We start from the raw sequence: 22,698 nt of genomic DNA, 5'->3' as shown, positions 1-22,698 counted from the left end.
AACTCTCTAGTAAATTAATTGGAAAAACCAAAAAAGGACAAAAATAATAATAGGGGTACCATTCAGAAATTAATAAATATAAGGGGGCAAATCGGAGAATAAAAGCCCGCTATATACTTTAATTTTGGGCCGTCAATGTCGAACTCGTATTCACAACTCTTTCAGATTTTGTTATCATCCTAAACGATCCAATCAATTCATCGATAGTTACACATCATCTTCTTCCTCTCGCTCTGAAAGCGAAAACCCTATTTCTGGTAACCAATTAAATCAGCAAAAAAAAAACCCTAAATCTGACGGAGTCTCTTCTCTGGTTGGGCTGCAATGGGTGCGAGTCGCAAATTACAAGGCGAGATAGATCGGGTGCTTAAGAAGGTTCAGGAAGGTGTTGATGTTTTCGACAGCATCTGGAACAAGGTATTACAATAGTGTTTTATCTTCAATTGTTCTCGGTAATATGGAGAATGCAAGAAGATCTTTAGGACAAAACTTTACATTTGCGTGTTAGGAAGTGTTTACAATGTCAACGTTAATATAAAATTGAGTTTGCTGAAGCAGTGTGTGTGGTGATCTATTTGCGTTAAAGCAAGGAAGAATCTGATGCGATTTTTTTCTTTATCCATTGGCCCTTAATTCTCATTCAAATTGGCTATTGTCTAGCCTACTGTGATTAGGATCTAGTTCAAATTTTTTGCTAATTTTGGCTTCTTAAAACTTCTGTTTGTTTGTTTGTTTTGTGAGTAAACTTTCCAGTGGAACTCAATACCGAGCTCCGTTTGTTGTTTATGCAGTGGAATGTGAGCAGAATGTTTGTTTTCGAAGCAGAAAAGTTTTTTACTGGACAGAGGACAAACCCGGTTTCGGACTTTTTTGGTGTTTCAGGTATATGATACAGATAACGTAAACCAAAAGGAAAAGTTTGAGGCGGACTTGAAGAAGGAAATCAAGAAGTTGCAGCGGTATAGAGACCAGATCAAGACATGGATTCAGTCCAGTGAGATCAAAGATAAGAAAGTCAGTGACCTTTTATCCTCTACACCTTTTTTTAATTGACTAATGAGGCACCGTGACTCCCTTGTACACTCCTTAGATTGCACCTGGAAACCATAATCTATGGCTTTGTTTAGTTTTCTCTCTTGTCGAAAGTTACATGGTTATTTAGTCTGAACTGAGCAAATTCCTCATATGTCCTCTAATTTGAAGGGACCTTTGTTTTAGACTGAACTGAGCAGATTATATGTCATTTGACTTAGGTCAGTGCATCATATGAACAGTCCCTGGTCGACGCACGGAAGCTCATTGAGCGAGAGATGGAGAGGTTTAAGATCTGTGAGAAAGAGACCAAGACAAAAGCCTTTTCTAAGGAAGGACTGGGTCAGCAACCTAAAACTGTAAGAATGCTTTTTCCAGAGCAGTATAGTGCAAGCTGTCCTTTTTCTCATGTTTAAAGGAAATGTTGGGAAAATAAGTATCAATGAGTGTTTTCCGCTTCTCCGTTGTAGATATGAACAATTTTTCCTTCTAACAACGTCATTGAGTTACTATTTAAACATTTCTGGTTTTCTGAAATCTGTTGGGAACACTTTCGGTGGATTTATTTATTACTTACTGATTGTGTCAGCTTCACGTCTAACAGGACCCAAAAGAGAAGGCAAAGTCGGAGACAAGGGATTGGTTGAACAATGTGGTGAGTTGTGTTGGTGGCCTCGTGCTTAATTATTAATATTTGAACCTATCCTTTAACACAAATGTAAAGAGAATTTAAATTTTAAAGGTTGATGTGCCATGTAAACGAGGTAGTTAGGTCGTCATGAATCATCTTAAATCAGTGCTCTATCTGATTCATCACTCTTTTTTTTTGTTTCTTTTAAGGTGAGTGAACTTGAGTCGCAGATTGATAGCTTTGAAGCTGAGTTGGAAGGACTCTCTGTCAAAAAAGGAAAGACACGGCCACCCAGATTGGTAAGTTCTGAAAAATATGCATAAGTTTGCAAATGCTTTAAATCCTTATCTCGGGTGACTCATGTCACTTGTTTTATTTTTACCTTTCAGACACATCTTGAGACATCTATTACAAGGCACAAGGATCATATAATAAAGTTGGAATTGATCTTGAGGCTTTTGGACAATGATGAATTAAGTCCAGAACAAGTAAATGACGTCAAAGATTTTCTGGACGATTATGTTGAGCGAAATCAGGTCTTTCTCTTCTGTAACCTCGTATATTTTGCTTGTTTGTGTTGTCATTATAAGTAGGCTGATATTCTCCTGGATTATCTTTAACTTTTCTCTATGTAGGATGATTTTGAAGAATTTAGTGATGTCGATGAGCTCTATAGTACGTTGCCACTAGATGAGGTGGAGGGTCTTGAAGATCTAGTTACTGCTGGCCCCCTCGTCAAGGTGAATATTTGTTGCAATTTTTCTGCTTGCTCTTACTTAATCTCTCTGTGGAAACAAGAAGTGCTGTGTCCGTCTGGCGAAAAGAACGCATGAATTCAGAATCTTTTTGAAAGAGTCTAGTTCAGGGCATTTCTGTAATCACCAGTCATATAGATTTAGATTTAGCAATAACATGACTTGAATTTTTCAGGGTACTCCTTTGAGCATGAAGAGTTCTTTGGCAGCGTCAGCATCTCAAGTTCGGGTGAGTATACCTATATCCCTTTCTCTGTTTTTTTATTTGTTTATGTCTTTATTTTGTCCTTGTTTCAGAGTATAAGTTTGCCAACACATCATCAGAGTACTTCTCAAGATAAAACAGAGGATACAACTTTGGATAGCACTTCTGAGACACTTCCAAAAACCCCTCCCCCAAAGAATGGCACCAGCCTTCACTCAGCACCATCAACACCCGTTGGGGGACGTCCAAGTTTGAATGTGCCCGTCAGTAATGTTACAAATGCACCAGTTGCCTTATCCACTTCTATTCCTGTTCAAACTTCCACAGAAAGCATGGGAAGTTTGTCTCCTGTGGCTGCCAAAGAAGAAGACGCAACCACCTTGCCTACCCGTAAACCACCCTCATCTGTTGCTGATGCTCAGTTGAGGGGCATTGGTAGAGTTGGTATTCCCAGTCAGCCCCAACCAAGTCAGCCTCTGTCTCCAAGTCCAGCCAATGGAGCTCGCATTAGTGCAACTTCAGCAGCTGAAGTTGCAAAGAGAAATATAATGGGAGTTGAGAGCAACGTCCAACCTTTAACTTCTTCACTGAGCAAAATGGTATTGCCACCAACTGCGAAGGGTAATGATGGAACTATCTCTGATAGTAACCCTGGTGATGGTGCGGCTAGTATCGGTAGAGCTTTCTCACCGTCCATTGTATCTGGTTCGCAGTGGAGGCCTGGGAGTCCCTTTCAGAGTCAGAATGAAACGGTGCGTGTTAAAATTCAATTATAATCCAAGGATCTTTGGGACATCTGCACTATATTTAAGTTGGTAGTCTGAGCAATATTATGGCTTTACTTGTCAGTTATTCTCCAATTTTGGAATATACTTCAGAAAAGACTTCCGGGTCTTTTGATGTGCAACTCTGTGTAGAGTGGGTATAACATTATCCTAATTAGGCTCTCTTTTGAGATGCATTCTTAGCGTTACACGTCCCATATGGTTGGTTAAGATTTTATTTCCTGGGGTTTGTCTTGTGAAATATGTACATGTTTTTGGCTTTTAGGTCCGTGGGAGGACTGAAATAGCACCAGATCAAAGAGAGAAATTTTTGCAGCGGTTACAGCAAGTACAACAAGGCCACGGTAACCTCGTAGGCATCCCTTCTCTATCTGGAGGAAACGAGAAGCAGTTTTCTTCACAACAGCAAAATCCTCTTTTACAGCAGGTAGTGTATTTTATCTTGTTTGTATGTTGTGTACTTTCCAGGTCTTGAGCACGTTTGTTTTGAATAATATGATATAATCACATGATTATTGGTACCTAAAACATTCCATCATAATAAGAGATAAACTGCTCTAATCTGTTTCTCAGAGCTCTGCCATCTCTCCTCATGGTAGCTTGGGAATTCAGGCACCAGGTTTCAATGTCATGAGTCCTGCCTCCTTACAGCAGCAGTCAAATGCCATGACTCAGCAATTGGGTCAGCAGCCTTCTGTTGCAGGTATAAACCAGCGTTAGGATATAATCAGTAGGTTATGGTATGATTGTTGATAGACACTAATTCTGTGTTTAGCAACTAACATCTATGGTAAAATACCATCTAAGATTTTATATGATTCGATTATAATCATTCTTTGTGAAGTTAGAGCACTTTGCGAAGGAGTTGTACACTTCGTTGCAGTTACTTAACACCTAGAGTCGTTGGCGTTCAGTTTTTGGTTTCGAGTTTTGATAGTGAAGATGAAAAATATCAGCAAAGTAAGAGACCTGTTCTTGATGTGTGTGCAGATGTAGATCATGCCAGAAATGATGATCAGCTGCAGCAGAACTTACCTGATGATTCAACTTCCATAACAGCTTCAAAAACTATTCCAAATGAAGATGAGTCTAGAGGTCTATTTGATACTCCGGTAAGCATGATCTGTGCTCACATTTATTAGTCGTTAATATCTATTTGATATACGCTTTCCATCTGATAGATTTTAACGAAAAGTTAAATGACGAAAAGTTAAAACTGAATAAAATTATTATGTCTTTGTTGGTGTCGTTGAGTGTTTTGAATTGTCATTCCTTCGCTTAAACTTCACATATTCAATTCAATAGTGAATATGGTGTGTGGATACACAGAATCATAACAAGGCAACGTACTAAGGCTGGCCTCTTATCCTACCTACTTTGTGTTTTTTTTCCCATCTACAGTCGGGAATGCCCAGCTACATGTTGGATCCAGTACAGGTGACTAGAGACGGTCCGGATTTCTCTCCTGGACAACCCATACAACCTGGTCAACCTTCAAGTAGCCTTGGGGTCATTGGTCGTAGAAGTAACTCAGAATTAGGAGCCATTGGTGACCCTTCGGTTGTAGGGCCGATGCATGATCAAATGCACAATCTCCTGATGCTTGAAGCTGCTTACTGTAGACTTCCTCAATCCAAAGATTCAGAACGTCCTAAACCCTATTCTCCGGTACACCATTCTTCTGAATCCTCTTTGGCCTCGTTACTTGACAATATTCGCTTAAATTTTCATATTCCCTATGACTTTTGAACAGAGGAACCCAACAATCACACCCCAAACGTTTCCCCAAACGCAAGCGCCAATCATAAACAATCCTTTGTTCTGGGAACGGTTAGGCAGCGACACTTATGGAACCGATACTATGTTCTTTGCATTTTATTATCAGCAGGTAACAAAAACTCAACGCTCTGTTTTTACTAAACCCAAATTTTATTTATCATCTTTGTTGCCTCAGCCTTATCGGTAAAGTATTGTTTTTCTTCTTCTTTGGTTTGTTTAGAACTCTTATCAGCAATATCTAGCTGCAAAAGAGCTGAAGAAACAGTCATGGAGATACCACAGAAAGTTCAACACTTGGTTTCAGAGACATAAAGAGCCATTGATTGCAACAGATGAGTATGAACAAGGTGCCTATGTTTATTTTGATTTCCAAACACCAAAAGACGAGAGTAAAGAAGGAGGATGGTATGATTTGATTCTTTCTTCTTCTTTTTTCAATTATCGATTATTCGTTGAGGTTAATCTTCTTCTTTTTTTTTCGCTGGAGATAATAATCGTAATGTTTTTTTTTTCTTTCTATAAATGTCTGTGTAGGTGTCAGAGGATCAAAAACGACTTCACGTTTGAATACAGTTATCTGGAAGATGAACTTGTCGTGTAGAGAAGAGATATAGATATATCTTTTATATGTATATACTCCTAAGCAAGTGTTATTTTCTGCGTCTATTTGTACTCTTCTTATCAATAAACTAATTACTTTTCGTTTCATAGCCTGAATTTCCTTTTCTTTGAGAACTCTAAAATCAGTCTCTCATCACTGAATCTTTAATGCATAAAATTATTCCAGAAGCCTAATATTCCAAAAAAAAACAGGCTTTATTCATAGCAATCTACAAGCTTTTAGTGCTGTTTTCCTTAGATAATAAAGAGAACTAAATGTAGTAATAACGATTTCATACAATCCTTTATTATTATTTTTTGAGTCTATTTTAAAATAATAACTATGCTCCTCGAAATCTATACAAGAATGTGCATGTACCGAAGATTATGCAGCGTCGGTCTAAGGAAACAGAAAAAGCATTGAGGTACGATGAACTTATGAGCATGGCTTGTTTAGTGGATCGGTGGAAATTTCGTCAGTATAAGCACGTGGAGAGTGTCGTTTTCGGGATTTGACCTGAAGAACGGCGTCGTTCTGCGTGCCAATCAGACAGTCACTTAGACCCCAAGCAATTCACTTTGCGTTTTGCTTAATGTATGAACACAACTCAAAGACCGAACAAAAAAAATATATTATCTAAAAAGAAGCTCAACAGATCTACATTTATTATGTCTAATTCATACGTTCATATAAATCACGATTTACTTTTTTCGGTGATCTAATCGTTTGATGTAATTTATGTGATTAGAGCTGTAATCTAATTACTTTGTACTAATCTCATAGTTGGGTCATGATCCGATTTAAAGTCGAATTATTGAAATATAGTCACTCTGTTTGTAAATTTTTTTTTAGATAAACGTCAATACTCAATAGTAGTAACCTTTAAATCACCAAACCCCAAATCTTCATAATTTTTTCCACCGGCACTCAAAACAGAGAAAAACCAAAATGAGTAATCATCGGAAACAGAGCACCACCGCTTTCATCTTCTTCTGCATCACCATCTCCACCGTATCATTGTTCTCCGGCGACGTATCCGCCTTGGGAGTAAACTGGGGAACTATGGCAACTCACCAGCTACCTCCAAAGACTGTGGTACAGATGTTGAAAGACAACAACGTACAGAAAGTGAAGCTTTTCGACGCCGACACAAACACAATGGGAGCTCTTGCCGGCTCCGGCATCGAAGTTATGGTGGCAATCCCTAACGATCTGCTCAAAGCCATGGGAAGCTATAACAGAGCCAAAGATTGGGTCCGAAGAAACATCACTCGTTTCAACGATGCCGTTAAAATCAAGTAAGTAAGAAAGTTTTGGTTTTTCACCCACAAAAAATAAAGTAAATTGAAAAATTCTGCAACTAAATAAATTAGTTTCATTGCAGATACGTTGCGGTAGGGAATGAAGCATTCTTGTCATCTTACAATGGATCATTCATAAACCTAACTTATCCAGCACTCTTCAACATCCAAAAAGCACTAAACGAAGCTGGAGTCGGAGATTTCATCAAAGCCACTGTACCTTTAAACGCCGACGTCTACAATTCTCCGCCGGAAAACCCAGTTCCTTCCGCCGGAAGATTCCGTCAAGACATCTTTGAAGAGATGAAACTCATAGTCAACTTCTTAGCTCATAACAAAGCTCCTTTCACAGTCAACATTTACCCTTTCCTAAGTCTTTATCTCAGCAGCGACTTCCCTTTCGACTACGCCTTCTTCAACGGCCAAAACACCGTTAACGATAACGGCGTTATCTACACAAACGTCTTCGACGCCAATTTCGATACCCTCTTGGCTTCGCTTAGAGCATTGGGTCACGGAGACATGACGGTTATAGTCGGAGAAGTTGGTTGGCCAACGGACGGTGACAAGAACGCTAATATCCCAAACGCAGAACGCTTCTACTCTGGTCTGCTTCCGAAGCTAGCAGGAAACAGAGGAACACCTATGCGTCCTGGTTACATCGAAGTTTATCTTTTTGGTTTCATCGATGAAGATGCAAAGAGTATAGCTCCTGGAAACTTTGAACGTCACTGGGGGATATTCAGATTCGATGGCCAACCGAAATTTCCGGCGGATTTGTCAGGGGAAGGTAAGAAGAAGATCTTGACCGGAGCTCAGAATGTTCAGTACTTGCAAAACCAGTGGTGTATGTTAAATCCTAATGGCCACAGTTTCAGCAACAACACCAACCAGCTTGGGGATAACGTTAACTACGCGTGTACCTTCTCTGATTGCACCGCTTTGGGGTATGGTTCCTCTTGTGGTAATCTTGATGAGGTAGGGAACGCGTCGTATGCGTTCAACATGTATTTTCAGGTGCAGAATCAGAAAGCAGAGGCTTGTGACTTTGAGGGGCTTGCGATGATCACTACCCGGAATATTTCTCGAGAACAATGCAATTTCCCTATTCAGATGGGAGATCCAACATCAGGGCATTGTGATCATAGCACTAGGTATGGTTCTTCTATTGTCGGGTTGGGTCTGGTTAGTATGTTACTGCTCTTTGTGGCAATATGAGCTTTCAGGTCTTGCTTCTTGATTGGTTTTGGCTTTTTGGTCATGTTCTGTAGTATATTGCTGATTCTTGAGTGCCTATCAAATATAAGAGATTGAATTCGATCCACAGGTCAATCTTGAATTCTGCAGTTTCAAACTTCTTTATTGTAAATTTGTAATGGTTCGAACAAAGTTTACATACTCAATTTCAGAAGCTTAAGCATTGAACAGAGTAACAGGTTGTTAGTAAACTGTTCCAAAAGTTGAAGAAATGAAGGTAAGATAACTAAAAGGTTGTTGACACTCGAAAGTCGAAACCTTTATTATGTGAGGAATGCACCATTAGCAACAATGACTTGCCCATTGATCCACTCACTAGCATCAGTAGCTAAAAAACCAACAACAGAAGCAATGTCTCTGGTCTCGCCAAGCCTACCAAAAGGGCTCCTCTCGATGATGTTCCTCACAGTCTCCTCGCTCTTCCCGTCAAAGAACATCTCAGTCGCGACAGGCCCTGGAGAAACACAGTTTGCAGTGATTCTTGAACCTTTGAGTTCCTTGGCAAGAATCTTCACCATTGTTTCAACTGCTGCCTTTGATGCGGTGTAAGCTCCTTGTCCAGGTATCAAAGCCTCCGTCAATGACGACGTTAACATTATGATCCGGCCACCACCTCCACGTTTTAGCCTCTTTGCAGCTTCTTTACAGCATATGAATGATCCTCTTGTGTTCACTCTGAACAAAGAACAGTTCAAGAATCACAAAACTATCGTGAGGAAAGATGATAACAAAGTCTCTGTAGTCTCACTGATTTGGTGATCATTTTTCCAAAGGCAATCTCTATTCACTGAATGATCATTTTTTTAAAAAAAAAACAGAGCTTAAGAAAGACTTTATTACCAAAAATGGAGAAGAAAAAGCAAAATTGACCTGAAGATGCGATCGAAATCCTCAATGGGAGTGTTGGCGATGGTAGGGTAGTTGGGATCGACGATCCCAGCCGAGTTAACCAGGATGTGAACCGGCGAATTGAAGGCTTTCTCCGCCGTGTCGAAGAGAGACTCAACCTGGCTCGGCTCCGAGACATCCGCGCGGAACACGACGGCTATCGGTTCAGAAACACCACCAGCGACGGCGGATGAGTTGATTTCCGCGGCGACCTGATCGGCGTCAGTGGATCTGGTGGTGTAGTTGACAACTATCTTCGCGCCGAGCTCGGCGAGGTGTATAGCGACGGCTCGGCCAATCCCACGAGATGAACCGGTGACTATCGCGACTCGGCCGGCGAGGGAGAACGATGGAGAAGAAGCTGCAGCCATGAGGACCAAAATTAGTTAGACGACAGTTGACTCCGCCTTTTGGTTGTTAAAATGTGGAACTGAAAACACGACGCCGTTTGTTGTAGAGAATGTCTACAGTGAAAATGTAGATAAATGGCAATCATCAAAGCGTGCCATACTTTAAAGAAACTCTCAGTTTGTACAAAAAAGGAACTAAATAGACGAATTGTTTACATCAATGTTATTTGAATCAACAGAGGAAACAAACACGATGAACCGTGTTTTCTTGAGAAGCAAAATTCCCACACCAATGACTTCCCTCGGAGCCTCAGTTTATGAGAACAAAACCGAGTTCAAGTAAGGCTAACTTCACGCAAAACCTGTGCTGCATCCTCCGGGAAAACAGGGTTTATGTAACACCCTGAGCCAATCTCGAATCCACCTACTCCAGAAAGCTGAGGTACGATCTGTAAGAACCAGTGCGTATATGGTAATTGTGTTTCTGTGACCTTGAGGGGAGAAGTGTGGATCATGTAATTATAAGGAGGGTCGTTTAGTTGCTTTGCTATCTTCTGAAGCATGAGTTTCAGAAGTCCTCCAAGGTCAATAGCCTGAAAATGATCCAAAACTAAGTCAGTAAAAAAGGTGATAAATCTAGGAACTTTCTGCATTGTAGTAACAGTAAAAAGGTTACCTTGACGTCATCGAGATGATGGAAGTGAGAAGAGTGATCCTTGGGAATAATCCAAACCTCAAAGGGGAACGTAGCAGCGAAAGGAGCAACAGAAACAAAGTGGGACGACTCATCAATCACAAAATGTTTTGATTTAGCTTCACAAAGACAACATTTTCCAGTCTCTTCGTAATGATCTTTAGTACCATCAAGTCGTGAAGAAACTGTTGGAGGAATAACTGGAAGAGCCATGATCTGACTGTGGGAGTGACTCATTGATGCTCCAGCCGATGCACCTTGGTTCTTGAAGACCTTTATAATACGAAACACAAACGTACAGAAAGTGAGCTAATTTGGATGAATCTTAACTATTTAAGCAACTCAAATATCCACACATAACCCAAGCATTGATGGAAGGTACATATAGTTTGAATAATCTTAAGTACTGAGATAAAAATGGCTTCTTTTTTGTATGAGAATCTATGGAAAATGCTTACCTGAATGTAATTGATCGAATCATGTTGCGTGATCTGCTCGATCCTCTTCCTGTAGGTGAGCAAGACATCGCCGATACCCACCGGATCGATATCGGAGAGCTCAATCGAGTGAACAGGTGATTCGATCACCACGTCGTGGAATCCGAACCCGACTATACTTCGACTTGTATTCGTCACGGGTTGCTTCGACTGATTCTCGAGATTCCTGCTTAGAGCCGGGTACAGATTCTCGATGACCCGGATTTTCCAATTCGGGTCATCTGGCATACGAAATATCTCCGGAGCACACTCGTGCTCACGGCCGATGCAAAAGGGACACGAGGAAGGTTTCGGATTCGGGTTCTCTGGAGATTTGGACTTAAAATCAGTTGGTCTCTTGGCCCGGGCGGGAGAGAAAATGACCCACCGGTTAGTCACCGAATCCTTCCTGAGCTCAGAAGACCGAGTCTCGACCGAGTCGCCGCCGTGATCAGGTGGATGATTCGGTGACGCCATCCTTCTTCTCCCAGTTGCTACGAAACTTGTGCGATTCCGTTTTGAAGAATTCTAACCGATCGGTTTCGAATAATTGTAAATCAGAGTTGTCGGTCTATCGGTTTATCTAAACCGAACCGAACTTATAAATTCGGTTAATATGCCTTCCCGATGAAATTGCTTATGGGAATGTTTGGTTGAAAGTTGAAAGTTGAAACTTGAAAGCGAAATGGCCAATTTCTTTTTATTTATTTTAGATGCGGGGAGAAAATAATTTCGTAGAAAAAAAAGAGGTAAACACAACTGTACTCAGTCGGGGAAAGAAAAAAAACAATTGTACATTGAAAACATAAAACGAATATTCTAGAGTAAATTCTACAATAAAATTCTTATAAGCTTTGAAAAAGATATCAGAAATTCATTATTTTCCGGGTTTGTTAAGACAAAATAAATTGTGCCTAAGCTACATTTTACACTAATTGTCTATTCAAAATTTTTTTTTTGGCATAAGGATGAAGGATGTGGTTAGACAAAGCCATACACGTGCGTTTTATTGGATACAAGTCCCAATTTTTTTTGTCGTCTAATATAAGTCCCATTTTTATACGTACGAACGTATTAAATTATTGTATGAATAAAATTCAAAATTTAAAAAAAGCATACTAGCAAACCGAACTAAACAGCAATATTAAGACCAGTAACATTGAAGACTGACATGACTAGAAATTTTCTTTTTTTCTTTCGTTCAAAATATAAAGTTTTTCAAGAAACAAGGAAAATAAAATAAAATAAAAATCTTCACCAAATATATGCCAGAATTTTTTCTAAAGTTGATCAATCCTTCCAAGAAAAAAAAATTTTGGCAACCCAAAAAAAAAAAATCCTTCCCCAAATCTGCACCTCCTCTCATCTTACATCTTCGTCTTCATCTCCATCTTCGTCTTCATTATTTATAATCTTAAATCTCTATACAGTTTCTCTTTCTTTCTCCGTCTCTTTGTGTGCTTCACAGCTACAAAGTTCTAACATTTAAATCGCCGTACTTGGAGGAGCTACCGGTTTCTCATTCCTAAATTTTCTAAGGAGATCTGAAAGTTTTAGTTTTTTTGGATCGATTCCATCATCACCATAATCCGATCATCGTTCCTTTGTGTAGGTGTTTTTGATATCTCGATTTTATTCGGTGGTGGTTGTCGTCTTTGGATGTTTTTTTTTTTTTTCTATTTCAAATCTTGTACTTATGTTTTTCTGGAAGATCTTGTTTTTGGATGATGATCGAACGTATTTGTGTGTCAAACTATTGAATCTATAATATTGCTCTCTATTCCTGCTTTTGATGTATTGGCTATCATCTGCTCTCTTTGATAACGCTTTCCTTTCCTCGACGATAACGATGTAGTTGATAACCTTGAGCTAAAGCTGATGACTGTATTGTCTGAATTTGGTTACATATTCTTGTGATTTTGATTTCTTATCTGTTTGATTGGAAAATGCTACTGTTTAAGGATGGAAAAACAATGCTCAAAGTGCAAGCCACTTGCTATCACGATAGATTGGTGTCCTCTATTGTGGATTGTGAAGGAATGCTAATGAAAATGTTTTGTTCACTCTCTACGCAGGTTACGTAAAGAAGTTCACTGAAAAGAAAAAGACTTTCTTACTCTTTTGTATGGAGTAAGAATGCCAGAGTTAAGAAGTGGAGCACGTAGATTGAGACAACCTAGCCCTCAGGTGATTGATCAGGCAGAAAACATTGAACTTCCTCCTCAAACTGTAACAAGGAGAAGAGGTGGTGGTGGGAGAGGAAGAGGAACCGCTGCAGCTTTAGCCAAAGGCGCTGCACCTCCAAGACCAGCCGGTGCTGCTGGTAGGGGTCGAGGCATCAGGTTAATAGATTTAGAGGCTGAACCTTGTGAGGCTCGTCCAGCAGTAGGTGAAGCTGCTTTTAATCAAGCTGAAGGGGCAGCTGATAAGGATATCGCTATGGAAGGTGGTAGCGCGGAGAAAATAGTTGGTGTGGAAGAAGATTCCAGCACAGCTCCAGTCCCTGAAAGGGTAAATGTCATGTTCTAATCTTATGACAATCAGTCACCATTTTTTGTTCGTATGAGAGTGATGTTGATTTTGATTTCGTCTTTGTTTATAGGTACAAGTTGGGAATTCTCCTGTTTATAAGACTGAGAGGAAACTCGGTAAAGGAGGCTTTGGTCAAGTTTTTGTCGGTAGAAGGGTGAGTGGTGGCAGCGATAGGATTGGGGCAGATGCAATTGAGGTATGTTGTAAAGATGCATTCTGAAGATTTACAAGTTATATAGACAAAAGAAGTCAAATGTTTTGAGAAAAATATTGCTTTTTTTCTTCAGGTGGCTCTGAAATTTGAGCACCGAAATAGCAAAGGATGCAATTTTGGCCCACCTTACGAGTGGCAAGTGTACAAGTAAGACTTGCCTTCATTCTATCTTAATTTTCATGCCAAGTTTCTGTTATCAACTTATTTTTCACCTCATCTGTTTTTTTTCGCCTTGTTGTAAAGTACGCTCAACGGTTGCTATGGAGTTCCTGCAGTACATCATAAGGGTCGTCAAGGAGATTTTTACATCCTTGTATGTATTTTAGTATGAACCTTAATAAAATAATTTCAAGATTTACCATGATATTATGTACTGAGAAACTTTTTGATAAATATTTCAGGTTATGGACATGCTTGGTCCGAGCCTTTGGGATGTTTGGAATTCTTCGGGGCAATCGTAAGCACTCTTCTCTTCCCCACACTTTCTTCATTTGGCAAGATTCTTCATATGATCCATGTTCATGACATGTTGCAGGATGTCTCCAAACATGGTAGCATGCATCGCAGTTGAGTCCATATCTATTCTTGAGAAACTTCATATGAAAGGGTTAGTGAACATATTTTCCTTCTAACTTCTTGGCTAATAGTTCCATTCGTTTCGAAGACCACAATATGCTTTCATTGAGTTGATTTTCATGCCATGTTCCACCCCTATCTCAAACTAGGTTTGTCCATGGAGATGTGAAGCCCGAAAACTTTTTACTCGGTCAACCTGGAACAGCAGATGAGAAAAAACTCTACCTTATCGATCTTGGTCTAGGTGAGTTTTTTGATGTCATATACTTTTATGTCTTCTGTCGCTACAATGTTTGTGGGATATTTAAAATGGTTCTCTTATTTGATGTTTTTATTAATGTTCACATAACCTTTCTTTGTTTTAGCATCAAAATGGAAAGATTCGTACTCAGGCCAGCATGTTGAATATGATCAAAGACCTGATGTGTTCAGGTATTGTCATTAATGGATTTTTTTTTATTCCTTCTTTATGTACAAATATATCATTTTTTCTTACATGTAATGTTTTGCATGCAGGGGAACAATAAGGTATGCAAGTGTTCATGCACATCTAGGTCGTACTGGAAGTCGGAGAGATGATCTGGAGTCGTTGGCTTATACTTTAATTTTTCTCCTGAAGGGAAGATTGCCATGGCAAGGTTACCAGGTCTGTTTTTATTTCCGTTCACGACCTTACAATTATATGGGATTCATCTTCTTCATTGTACTCAAATATGTGTATGTATTGTTTGCTGTTTCTGCAGGGTGATAACAAGAGCTTTCTTGTTTGCAAGAAAAAGATGTCAACTTCTCCTGAATTGATGTGCTGTTTTTGTCCACCACCGTTTAAGCTATTCCTCGAAGCAGTTACAAATATGAAGTTTGACGAGGAGCCCAACTATGCGAAGCTTATTTCGATTTTCGATACTCTGATTGAGCCGTGCGCTCTATCTAGACCAGTTAGAATTGATGGGGCTCTGAAGGTTGCTGGCTGTTTTCTCGTTCACATGCTTATTTTCATGGCTTGTTATAAATATTTGTTAAAGTGCTTCTTTTGGCATCTGTATAGGTTGGGCAAAAACGAGGAAGATTACTTCTAAATTTGGAAGAGGATGAACAGCCGAAGAAGAAAATCAGGATAGGCAGTCCTGCTAGTCAATGGATTTCAGTCTATAACGCTCGTCGTCCCATGAAACAAAGGTAACTATTTTTGCATATACATTATAATGTTTCGAAAACACTCAATCAAACTCCTCTCTAACTGTTCGATTTAAAATTTCTTTTGTAGATATCACTACAATGTTGCAGACTCAAGGCTGCACCAGCATGTACAGAAGGGCAATGAAGATGGCCTTTTGATTAGCTGTGTAGCATCAGCAGCTAACCTTTGGGCCCTCATCATGGATGCTGGAACTGGATTTACCTCTCAAGTTTATGAATTGTCAACGGTCTTCCTGCACAAGGTAATAATCAGTTGAAACAATTGGAAAATCAATCTGTTGTTTGCAGTAAGTTAGTAACTCACCATTATTTTTCTTCGCAGGACTGGATTATGGAGCAATGGGAAAAGAACTACTATATAAGTTCCATAGCTGGTGCAGATAACGGGAGCTCGTTAGTTGTTATGTCAAAAGGTTGGTGTTAATGGGTAGTAATCTTTGCAAAATTATGTTACACTCGACTATAACAAATACCATACTTACATCATAACCTTCTAACACGAAGTCTTCTTTACTTATTTCTACTTGTTGTTGTGACTTGGTAGGAACTTCTTATACACAGCAATCTTACAAAGTGAGCGACTCATTTCCTTTCAAGTGGATAAATAAGAAATGGAAAGAAGATTTTCATGTAACCTCCATGACAACTGCTGGAAATCGTTGGGGTGTGGTAATGTCGAGGAACTCTGGTTTCTCTGAGCAGGTAACTTTCCATCTCTTTTACCAGACATATTGTTTTTCCTTGTTGTCATCTTTTCCGCTAATAACCTTTGTTCGGATATGATAAATTGCGTTAAAAGGTGGTGGAGCTTGACTTTTTGTACCCAAGCGATGGAATACATAGGAGGTGGGAGAGTGGGTATAGAATAACATCAATGGCAGCAACTGCAGATCAAGCAGCTTTCATATTGAGCATACCAAAACGTAAAATGATGGATGAAACTCAAGAGACTCTTCGCACCACTGCCTTTCCAAGCACACACGTCAAGGTGGGTTTCTTTAGTTTTGAACAAAGGTTGGATCTTTTTGCTTTTCTTCTGTTTCCATATACTGAAAATAGGATCTTCGCGGTGTTGGTTGATTTTCAGGACAAATGGGCGAAAAATCTGTACATTGCATCAATATGTTATGGCAGGACAGTGTGCTGATACACAGACTTACCATCATATGTTCTGTGAGAAAGCCAAAAGACAAGTGGAGCTGAAGGGTGTCATAATACAGTGAAACCAGACGTTACCTGTTCGTTGAAATGTAATGTAATGGATGTGTCGTGGTGGTATGTATGTACGGGTACAAAAAGATAGAAAAGAGAAGCTGGAATTAGTAATAGAAAGATTTGAGGGCTTTTTAAGCCTTCAAAGTGTGTGCTTATTTATTGCTATCATTTGCGTTGTTTAATGAGTCTCGAGGTTTGTTGTTTTTTCGAAGTGTCTGATAAGTGAAGCGTGAGGGCGCCAAACCAAACTTAAACCTACATAAGCATACATAAATAATTAAGAGATTTTTTAAGAAATAGATGATATTCAAATCTTTTAAACTCACTCATCTCCTGAAGCAAAGTCACTCGGATTTGCCACCGTCTGTATCAAACAGGACATAGTCCGAATTCTAGCTCATTATTTTGTTTAGAAGTTTACTCAGTTTCCCAAAGACGGGAAGTTGTAAGAAATCTGACTTTGTGCCTTTTTATTCAGCTGACTAGCATCTAAATTTTTGAGGAATCTTTTCGTTTTGTCTTATCAAGTATCAGGATTTATATCTACCTGAATATGCCTAATTTGTTCAATAATGTATAAACTCAGTTACACATAAATAGTTTGGTTAAATCAACAAATGATATATGCCCACACCAAAAAAATTACAAAATTATTGTTTACTAGCATAATGTCAATTCGACCAAAAAAAAAATAATGTCAATTCGCTAAAAGGTTTTTAACCTCCTGCTTCGATGTATGTACATACGTTAAATTTTCGGTTAAGTTGTAACCGGTCTGCGACTACTGAAAACCCTAGTAGTCACTGCTTTTTTAAAAAAACTTTTTTTTTTTGTGAAAAGGTAGTCTCTATGCTCACCTAAATCCTCCAAAACCTCGAGAGGAGCAGAGCGCAGAAAGAAGAACAAAAGCCAAAAAGATGAGACCACCACGTGGCGGCGGGAGCTTCAGGGGAAGGGGAGGAAGAGATAGCGGCGGACGCGGAGCTGGTGGACGTTTTAATAGCTTTGGTCGTGGAGGTGGCCGCTTTGGTCGCGACGAAGGACCTCCCAGCGAAGTTGTTGGTTCGTCTTCTTTACGATTCTCTGTTTTTCTTTTATCGATCAAACAGAAAAAACCTATTGTCAAAGCTCTCTGTTATTGTCTTCGTTATGACAAGGTTTCTTTCTTGGTTATTACAGAAGTTGCAACCTTCCTCCATGCTTGTGAGGGTGATGCTGTGACCAAGCTCTCGCATGAGAAAATCCCCTACTTTAATGCCCCAATCTACCTTCAAAACAAGACTCAGATTGGAAAAGTAGATGAGATCTTTGGTCCCATTAATGAATCTGTATGTGTTTAATCTCTCTCCCTCTCTGTGTTGCCTTCTTCTTCCACTGATCTTCTCACTAATACTGAAAGCATTGCCTCTTTTCTCAGCTGTTTTCTATCAAAATGATGGAAGGTATCGTAGCGACCTCGTATAGTGAAGGTGATAAGTTCTTCATCGACCCTGCCAAGCTTTTACCTTTAGCAAGATTCCTTCCTCAGCCAAAGTAAGCCACACTTCTTAACTCCATTGTCTAAAAGATAGCTTTGTTCTGGTATCTACCCTTCTTGAGTCACCAATTCTTAGGGCGCGTAAGCAGTAGAACCCACTTGTTGAAGTATTAGTACCAAGTATCTAACAACTGTCTTGTTCTGTTCTTCTTGCAGGGGACAATCCGGTAGAGGCCGTGGTTTAGGTCGTGGAGATGGAAGAGGAAGAGGCCGAGGTAGAGGCGCTCCGATGAATCGTGGCAGAGGTGGTCCGCTGAATCGTGGCAGAGGTGCTCCTAGGGGACGTGGCGGATTTTCCAGAGGCCGAGGGAGAGGATACTAATCTATAGCCTTAGCATGTAATTCCTCTTTTTAATCTTGGATAATGAAAATGCTTTTAATAACCATGATGATGATAATCGTTTTCCAGACTCTAGTGTTTGATACTTTGGTTAATCAAGTGAGTAAAATGTCGATCAACTTTCAGAGTCATTGGTTTTATTAAATACAGAAGCATCATCTGGTTACTATAAAACTCAGAACTGTTAACTCAGGATGATCTCTAAGCCAAAAGTAAGATGAAAAAAGAAGAGGATTAGAGAGTTGTCTCGTTTTATTAAAGAGTTTGATAGAGATGAGAGAATCTCAAGCTCCCCAGCCTCTCAGAATGGTAGCCCGAGCAACACGATTAACACCGAGTGTGAAAGCTCCCATCCGGAGATCACAGGAATGAGTTTTGCACATCTCTTTCAAGTCCTTGAATCCACGGGTCATATAAGTCTTTAGCTCATCGTTCACCTTCTCTTCCTCCCACATAAACCCTTGTATGTTCTGCACATTACACCACAAACAACTAAGCTGATCAATCTGTACTTGGTTTGGCCAAGGTTAGTGAAATTAGAAGACTCATACCTGAACCCATTCAAAGTAACTGACAGTGACTCCTCCAGAGTTTGCATATATGTCTGGAAGTATTACAACACCTTTCTTACTCAAGATCTGTAATACAAGAGTCTCCCTTACAGCTTTGCAATGAGAATTTCTTTAAGGTAAAACAGTAATGAATCATTCAAACCTCATCACCGTCGGGATCAGTTGGATGATTAGCAGCTTCAATAATGAACTTTGCTTTAATCTCATTCGCATTCTCCCTTTAAACCAAATCCAAGTTAGTACTTTGAGAGAAAGTTTTCACAAAAGCTTGTGTAGCAAAACAAAAAGAAGCTTGAAACCTGTTGATAACACCGCCAAGTGCTGCAGGGATGAGGATATCACAATCCTCGACCAGTATCGAATTTGAATCGATAGGATCTGCACCATCAAACCCTTTAACACCTCTGTGTTCTCTGGTATAGTTGAGCAAGCTTGGTATATCGATCCCGTCCTTGTTCTTGATTGCTCCTGTAATGTCACTCACCGCAACAATCTTCCCACCTTTTTCACTTATCAGCTTCGCCGCCCAAGAACCCACATTCCCAAATCCCTAAAGAAACCAACATGTAAAACCTGTCTTTTAGTTCCCAAGAAACCGCAAATGGAGAACTGTTTTTAAACAACTTCACCTGAATAACAAAACGCTGCCCCGATATGCTCTTGCCGTGCTCGTTAAGCAAAGCTTCGGTTCCAAACATAACTCCTCTTCCAGTAGCCGCATCCCTCCCTAGCGATCCACCAAGATCCTGCTCAGAAAACATCATTACCATATTCAGGTGAATTGTCAAATGATTCGCAAAACAAAACCGTGATTACTGTAACTTACAATGGGTTTTCCAGTCACAACAGCAGGCGAGTATCCGTGGAATTTAGAGTACTCATCAAGAATCCAAGCCATTGTCTGCAAAAAGAGAAAGAGTTTAAGAAATGACTCAAAGACGCAAAAAAAAAAACGTTTTTTGAGAGCTTTTCAAGAAACCTGAGGACCAGTGCCCATATCTGGAGCTGGAACATCGGTGTGAATCCCAATGAGATCATGAATCTTCTGAGTGAAAACTCGAGTCAGTCGCTCGAGCTCAGATATGCTGAGCTTGCTCGGGTCACAACCAATCCCTCCTTTGGCTCCTCCGTACGGAATCTTAGCCACTGCTGTTTTCCATGTCATGAGCTGAGCCAATGCGTTCACCTCGTCCGGTTCAACCTGTCACGAGGATAACCGATTACCGGTTTCCATCATTACCGAACCGAAATTGTGTACTGGTTTTGAAGAGAAAAAGTCAAAATCAAAACCTCGGGATGATATCTGATTCCACCTTTCATGGGACCTCTTGCATTGTCGTGTTGGACTCTGAAACCAACGAATGAGGCTAGTGTCCCATCGTCTTTCGGTATGGTACACTCCACCTGCAAAATTTTGATTTTCAGTGGTTCGTTCCGGTTATATGATTCAGTAACCGGAGCGGTGTATAAGACCCGTAAAATAACGGGTCGGGTTTCAAAACAGAAGCGAATTTCGGAAATCATTTTTTCTTTTAAAACCCGTCTCCTCCGTGAAGATCCGCCGCGAAGAATCATCTCCGGCGCCGGCGAAGGCACTCGATCAGGAATGATTATCGGAGAGACCCCCAAAAAAAGAGAACAATCGAATTTCCGCGAGTGGAAATAAATAAATAGAAGGAATTGAAGTAGAAGAAATCGATAATATCGAACCTTGATTTCTCTGAAGGGGATGAGAAGACTTTTCTCAAGCTTAGAATCCAAACCCAGAAGCTTAGAAGCTAGCTTGAAGTTTCTGTTTGTTGCTGCTAAAGCATTCATAGCTTCTTCTTCCTCTCACTTCTTTTTTTTTTCAGGGCTTTGATCACAACGCTGAATTAAACGATGATGAGTATCAGTTAAATTGTAAGTGTATATTTACTACTCCTATACACACACATATATATATATAATAGTGTGTAGGATACTGAATTCACAGCACGTGATCGATGCTTAGGTAAGATTCAGTGGAGGTGGAGCTGATTACGGAAAATTATAAAAGTCAAGAACACAATACTACTTATAATAATTATGCGATAAAAGGATAATTATTGGTTTTCATCAAAGATTAATTTTGATAAATTAAGACAAACATACAATACTTTAAGACAACTCAAGAGTCGTTTTTCTTTTTATAACACAACTAATCTAATCTCTACCGTTTAATCTCTAACGACATATCAATCATGAGTTTAGATTCTTAGAATTTAGAATGTATGAGTGTTTTACTTGAAACTTACCTAAATTTTGGATTAATTAATAGACTATAATTCTTTGGACACATATCATTAATGTTTCAGTTCATATGTACTATTGGACATGTAAACACATACATATGTTTGGGATGTCATTGGAAATAATCCCAATAAGAAATTATAGTTTTAAAATATCAATTGTATTGTGTTATGTGTTTGTCAGAACATAATCTAGCCAGTGGAATAAGAACATTCTGTGTACGGTGCATGTAATTATATGCCATATAAGGGCCTGAGGCTAAATATTCCTAAGGAAAATAAGTGGAGGATGTGACATATGCATAACATAATATTTTCATTAGGATAGAATATGGTTGCATCGTCATGTTCGCATCAAATCACCATTTCTTTGATTTTTTCAAAATTGGTGTATGTTGACTTGTAAGCAATCTTATCCACTCTGTGTCTTTTGTTATCCCATCCCAGTTAAAATATGCGTCCAAATCACATTACACATGTACAAAATTCAAGTTTTATAACGTTGGTTAATAGTTTGTAACAATGTTTCCGAATAGATAAATATATTTCACTACCATTGGTCACGATAGCCAATTGTCACTTAACTAAAGACTAGTTTCTGATTCCGCGTCTAGGATACAACGACTGCTTTTATTTCTTCTGGAGGCTATTGAACATTTCAAGATATATCAACCTTGTCTTTGTGTGATTTCAAAATATGTTTTTTATTTGTATTTGTCAGTGTTGGAGTTGGATTCGTGGTGAAGTAACTGTAGGAGACAAAGGCATGTGCTTTGACTAGGCGTTTGCAGCCTAATACTAGCTTAGGCTTCTTCTATTATACACGTATAGAAGCAGGAATCTCTAGTTTGCTTATAGATGTTCCTCCATATCATCAACTAAAAAACAAATGCCACTGTTTCTAACTTCTAAGAGATTTAAATCGCTACCATAAATATATGCAATAGTCTCAAAAGCAGAACCCACATTGTTTATAACACATGTTGGGATCCATATCTCTACAATGTAATGATCAAATTATGATAACGCCCTTCCATGGGAACGGATTAATATCACAAGAAAAAATTGTAAGAAAAACACAAAATTTGGTGCCATTTTAAGGAAAACAAAAGAAAAAAGAATTGGTATAGATGTCCAGTATCTCTAAGCTCCGATGGTTTGGTTATAGATGTCAGGTACTTTCTTATGTAACTTTTTTTACTTTACGAGAAGAAGTATTTTTCTATTTCTGACACAAAAGATTACATGAAAAATACTAGAACATAACAGAGAATCTTAGGTGCAATTTAAAACAGATGCTCTAACAGGTTTCTTCTACTGTCTTTAGCTACATTATAGTATTCTGACTCTCTAAAATACTATATTATTTTTTGACTCTCTACATTATTTTTTGGGTCATGATTTGATATTTTGTTCTTGTTTAGGTGAAAAGTGAAAGACTTTACAAAGCGGGAGCTGGAGTGGTTGCGCATGTTGCAAATACCATAA

General features: G+C 39.2%; 7 protein-coding genes across 11 annotated transcripts; 4 read left to right on the top strand and 3 right to left on the bottom strand.

Annotated features, from left to right (window-relative positions):
* The first annotated feature begins 180 nt into the window (after positions 1-180).
* LOC18017557 (general negative regulator of transcription subunit 3) lies at positions 181-5,895 on the top strand. 3 transcript variants are annotated; one of them, XM_024155965.1, is made up of 17 exons: positions 200-417; positions 792-797; positions 883-1,014; positions 1,254-1,391; positions 1,637-1,687; positions 1,873-1,962; positions 2,053-2,199; positions 2,299-2,403; positions 2,594-2,647; positions 2,743-3,375; positions 3,674-3,835; positions 3,982-4,111; positions 4,399-4,520; positions 4,810-5,076; positions 5,162-5,296; positions 5,408-5,592; positions 5,722-5,895. In XM_024155965.1, the coding sequence occupies exons 1-17, from the start codon at positions 325-327 to the stop codon at positions 5,786-5,788; spliced, it is 2,517 nt and encodes an 838-aa protein (XP_024011733.1). In that variant the 5' UTR covers positions 200-324; the 3' UTR covers positions 5,789-5,895. The 3 variants fall into 3 exon arrangements, with proteins under 3 accessions (XP_006400370.1, XP_024011733.1, XP_006400371.1); XM_006400308.2 differs by having other exon boundaries at positions 201-417; positions 2,716-3,375; XM_006400307.2 differs by lacking the exon at positions 792-797 and having other exon boundaries at positions 181-417; positions 2,716-3,375.
* An 841-nt stretch (positions 5,896-6,736) lies between these two features.
* Positions 6,737-8,307, top strand: LOC18017556 (glucan endo-1,3-beta-glucosidase 8). The gene is made up of 2 exons (XM_006400306.1): positions 6,737-7,086; positions 7,173-8,307. The coding sequence occupies exons 1-2, from the start codon at positions 6,737-6,739 to the stop codon at positions 8,305-8,307; spliced, it is 1,485 nt and encodes a 494-aa protein (XP_006400369.1).
* Positions 8,308-8,434: 127 nt separating this feature from the next.
* Positions 8,435-9,672, bottom strand: LOC18017555 (NADPH-dependent aldehyde reductase-like protein, chloroplastic). The gene is made up of 2 exons (XM_006400305.2): positions 9,217-9,672; positions 8,435-9,021 (listed from the first exon to the last, which is right to left on the bottom strand). Exons 1-2 carry the CDS (start codon positions 9,603-9,605, stop codon positions 8,610-8,612), a joined length of 801 nt encoding a protein of 266 aa, XP_006400368.1. The 5' UTR covers positions 9,606-9,672; the 3' UTR covers positions 8,435-8,609.
* LOC18017554 (ADP-glucose phosphorylase) lies at positions 9,262-11,231 on the bottom strand. 3 transcript variants are annotated; one of them, XR_002899632.1, is made up of 4 exons: positions 10,737-11,231; positions 10,261-10,551; positions 9,801-10,177; positions 9,262-9,595 (listed from the first exon to the last, which is right to left on the bottom strand). XR_002899632.1 is itself a non-coding variant. In XM_006400304.2 (3 exons), the coding sequence occupies exons 1-3, from the start codon at positions 11,229-11,231 to the stop codon at positions 9,920-9,922; spliced, it is 1,044 nt and encodes a 347-aa protein (XP_006400367.1). In that variant the 3' UTR covers positions 9,713-9,919. The 3 variants fall into 3 exon arrangements, 1 of the variants encoding a protein (XP_006400367.1); XR_002899633.1 differs by lacking the exon at positions 9,262-9,595 and adding an exon at positions 9,680-9,698; XM_006400304.2 differs by lacking the exon at positions 9,262-9,595 and having other exon boundaries at positions 9,713-10,177.
* Positions 11,232-11,973: 742 nt separating this feature from the next.
* Positions 11,974-16,694, top strand: LOC18017553 (casein kinase 1-like protein HD16). Its single transcript, XM_006400303.2, has 17 exons — positions 11,974-12,362; positions 12,830-13,265; positions 13,357-13,482; positions 13,574-13,647; positions 13,744-13,813; positions 13,902-13,957; positions 14,036-14,107; positions 14,226-14,320; positions 14,442-14,508; positions 14,593-14,722; positions 14,820-15,038; positions 15,125-15,255; positions 15,344-15,518; positions 15,599-15,689; positions 15,821-15,978; positions 16,076-16,264; positions 16,364-16,694. Exons 2-17 carry the CDS (start codon positions 12,891-12,893, stop codon positions 16,421-16,423), a joined length of 2,088 nt encoding a protein of 695 aa, XP_006400366.1. The 5' UTR covers positions 11,974-12,362; positions 12,830-12,890; the 3' UTR covers positions 16,424-16,694.
* A 594-nt stretch (positions 16,695-17,288) lies between these two features.
* Positions 17,289-18,495, top strand: LOC18017552 (putative H/ACA ribonucleoprotein complex subunit 1-like protein 1). The gene is made up of 4 exons (XM_006400302.2): positions 17,289-17,553; positions 17,671-17,819; positions 17,909-18,024; positions 18,185-18,495. The coding sequence occupies exons 1-4, from the start codon at positions 17,409-17,411 to the stop codon at positions 18,348-18,350; spliced, it is 576 nt and encodes a 191-aa protein (XP_006400365.1). The 5' UTR covers positions 17,289-17,408; the 3' UTR covers positions 18,351-18,495.
* On the bottom strand, positions 18,447-20,914 carry LOC18017551 (glutamate dehydrogenase 1). The gene is made up of 9 exons (XM_006400301.2): positions 20,651-20,914; positions 20,231-20,344; positions 19,920-20,141; positions 19,767-19,841; positions 19,570-19,686; positions 19,240-19,490; positions 19,083-19,158; positions 18,920-19,006; positions 18,447-18,838 (listed from the first exon to the last, which is right to left on the bottom strand). The coding sequence occupies exons 1-9, from the start codon at positions 20,756-20,758 to the stop codon at positions 18,653-18,655; spliced, it is 1,236 nt and encodes a 411-aa protein (XP_006400364.1). The 5' UTR covers positions 20,759-20,914; the 3' UTR covers positions 18,447-18,652.
* Positions 20,915-22,698: the final 1,784 nt, after the last annotated feature.

The sequence above is a fragment of the Eutrema salsugineum genome, unplaced genomic scaffold (assembly GCF_000478725.1).
Source record: "Eutrema salsugineum unplaced genomic scaffold, Eutsalg1_0 scaffold_2, whole genome shotgun sequence".
Taxonomy (NCBI): Eukaryota; Viridiplantae; Streptophyta; class Magnoliopsida; order Brassicales; family Brassicaceae; genus Eutrema; species Eutrema salsugineum.
This window is presented reverse-complemented; position numbering and strand designations above follow the sequence as displayed.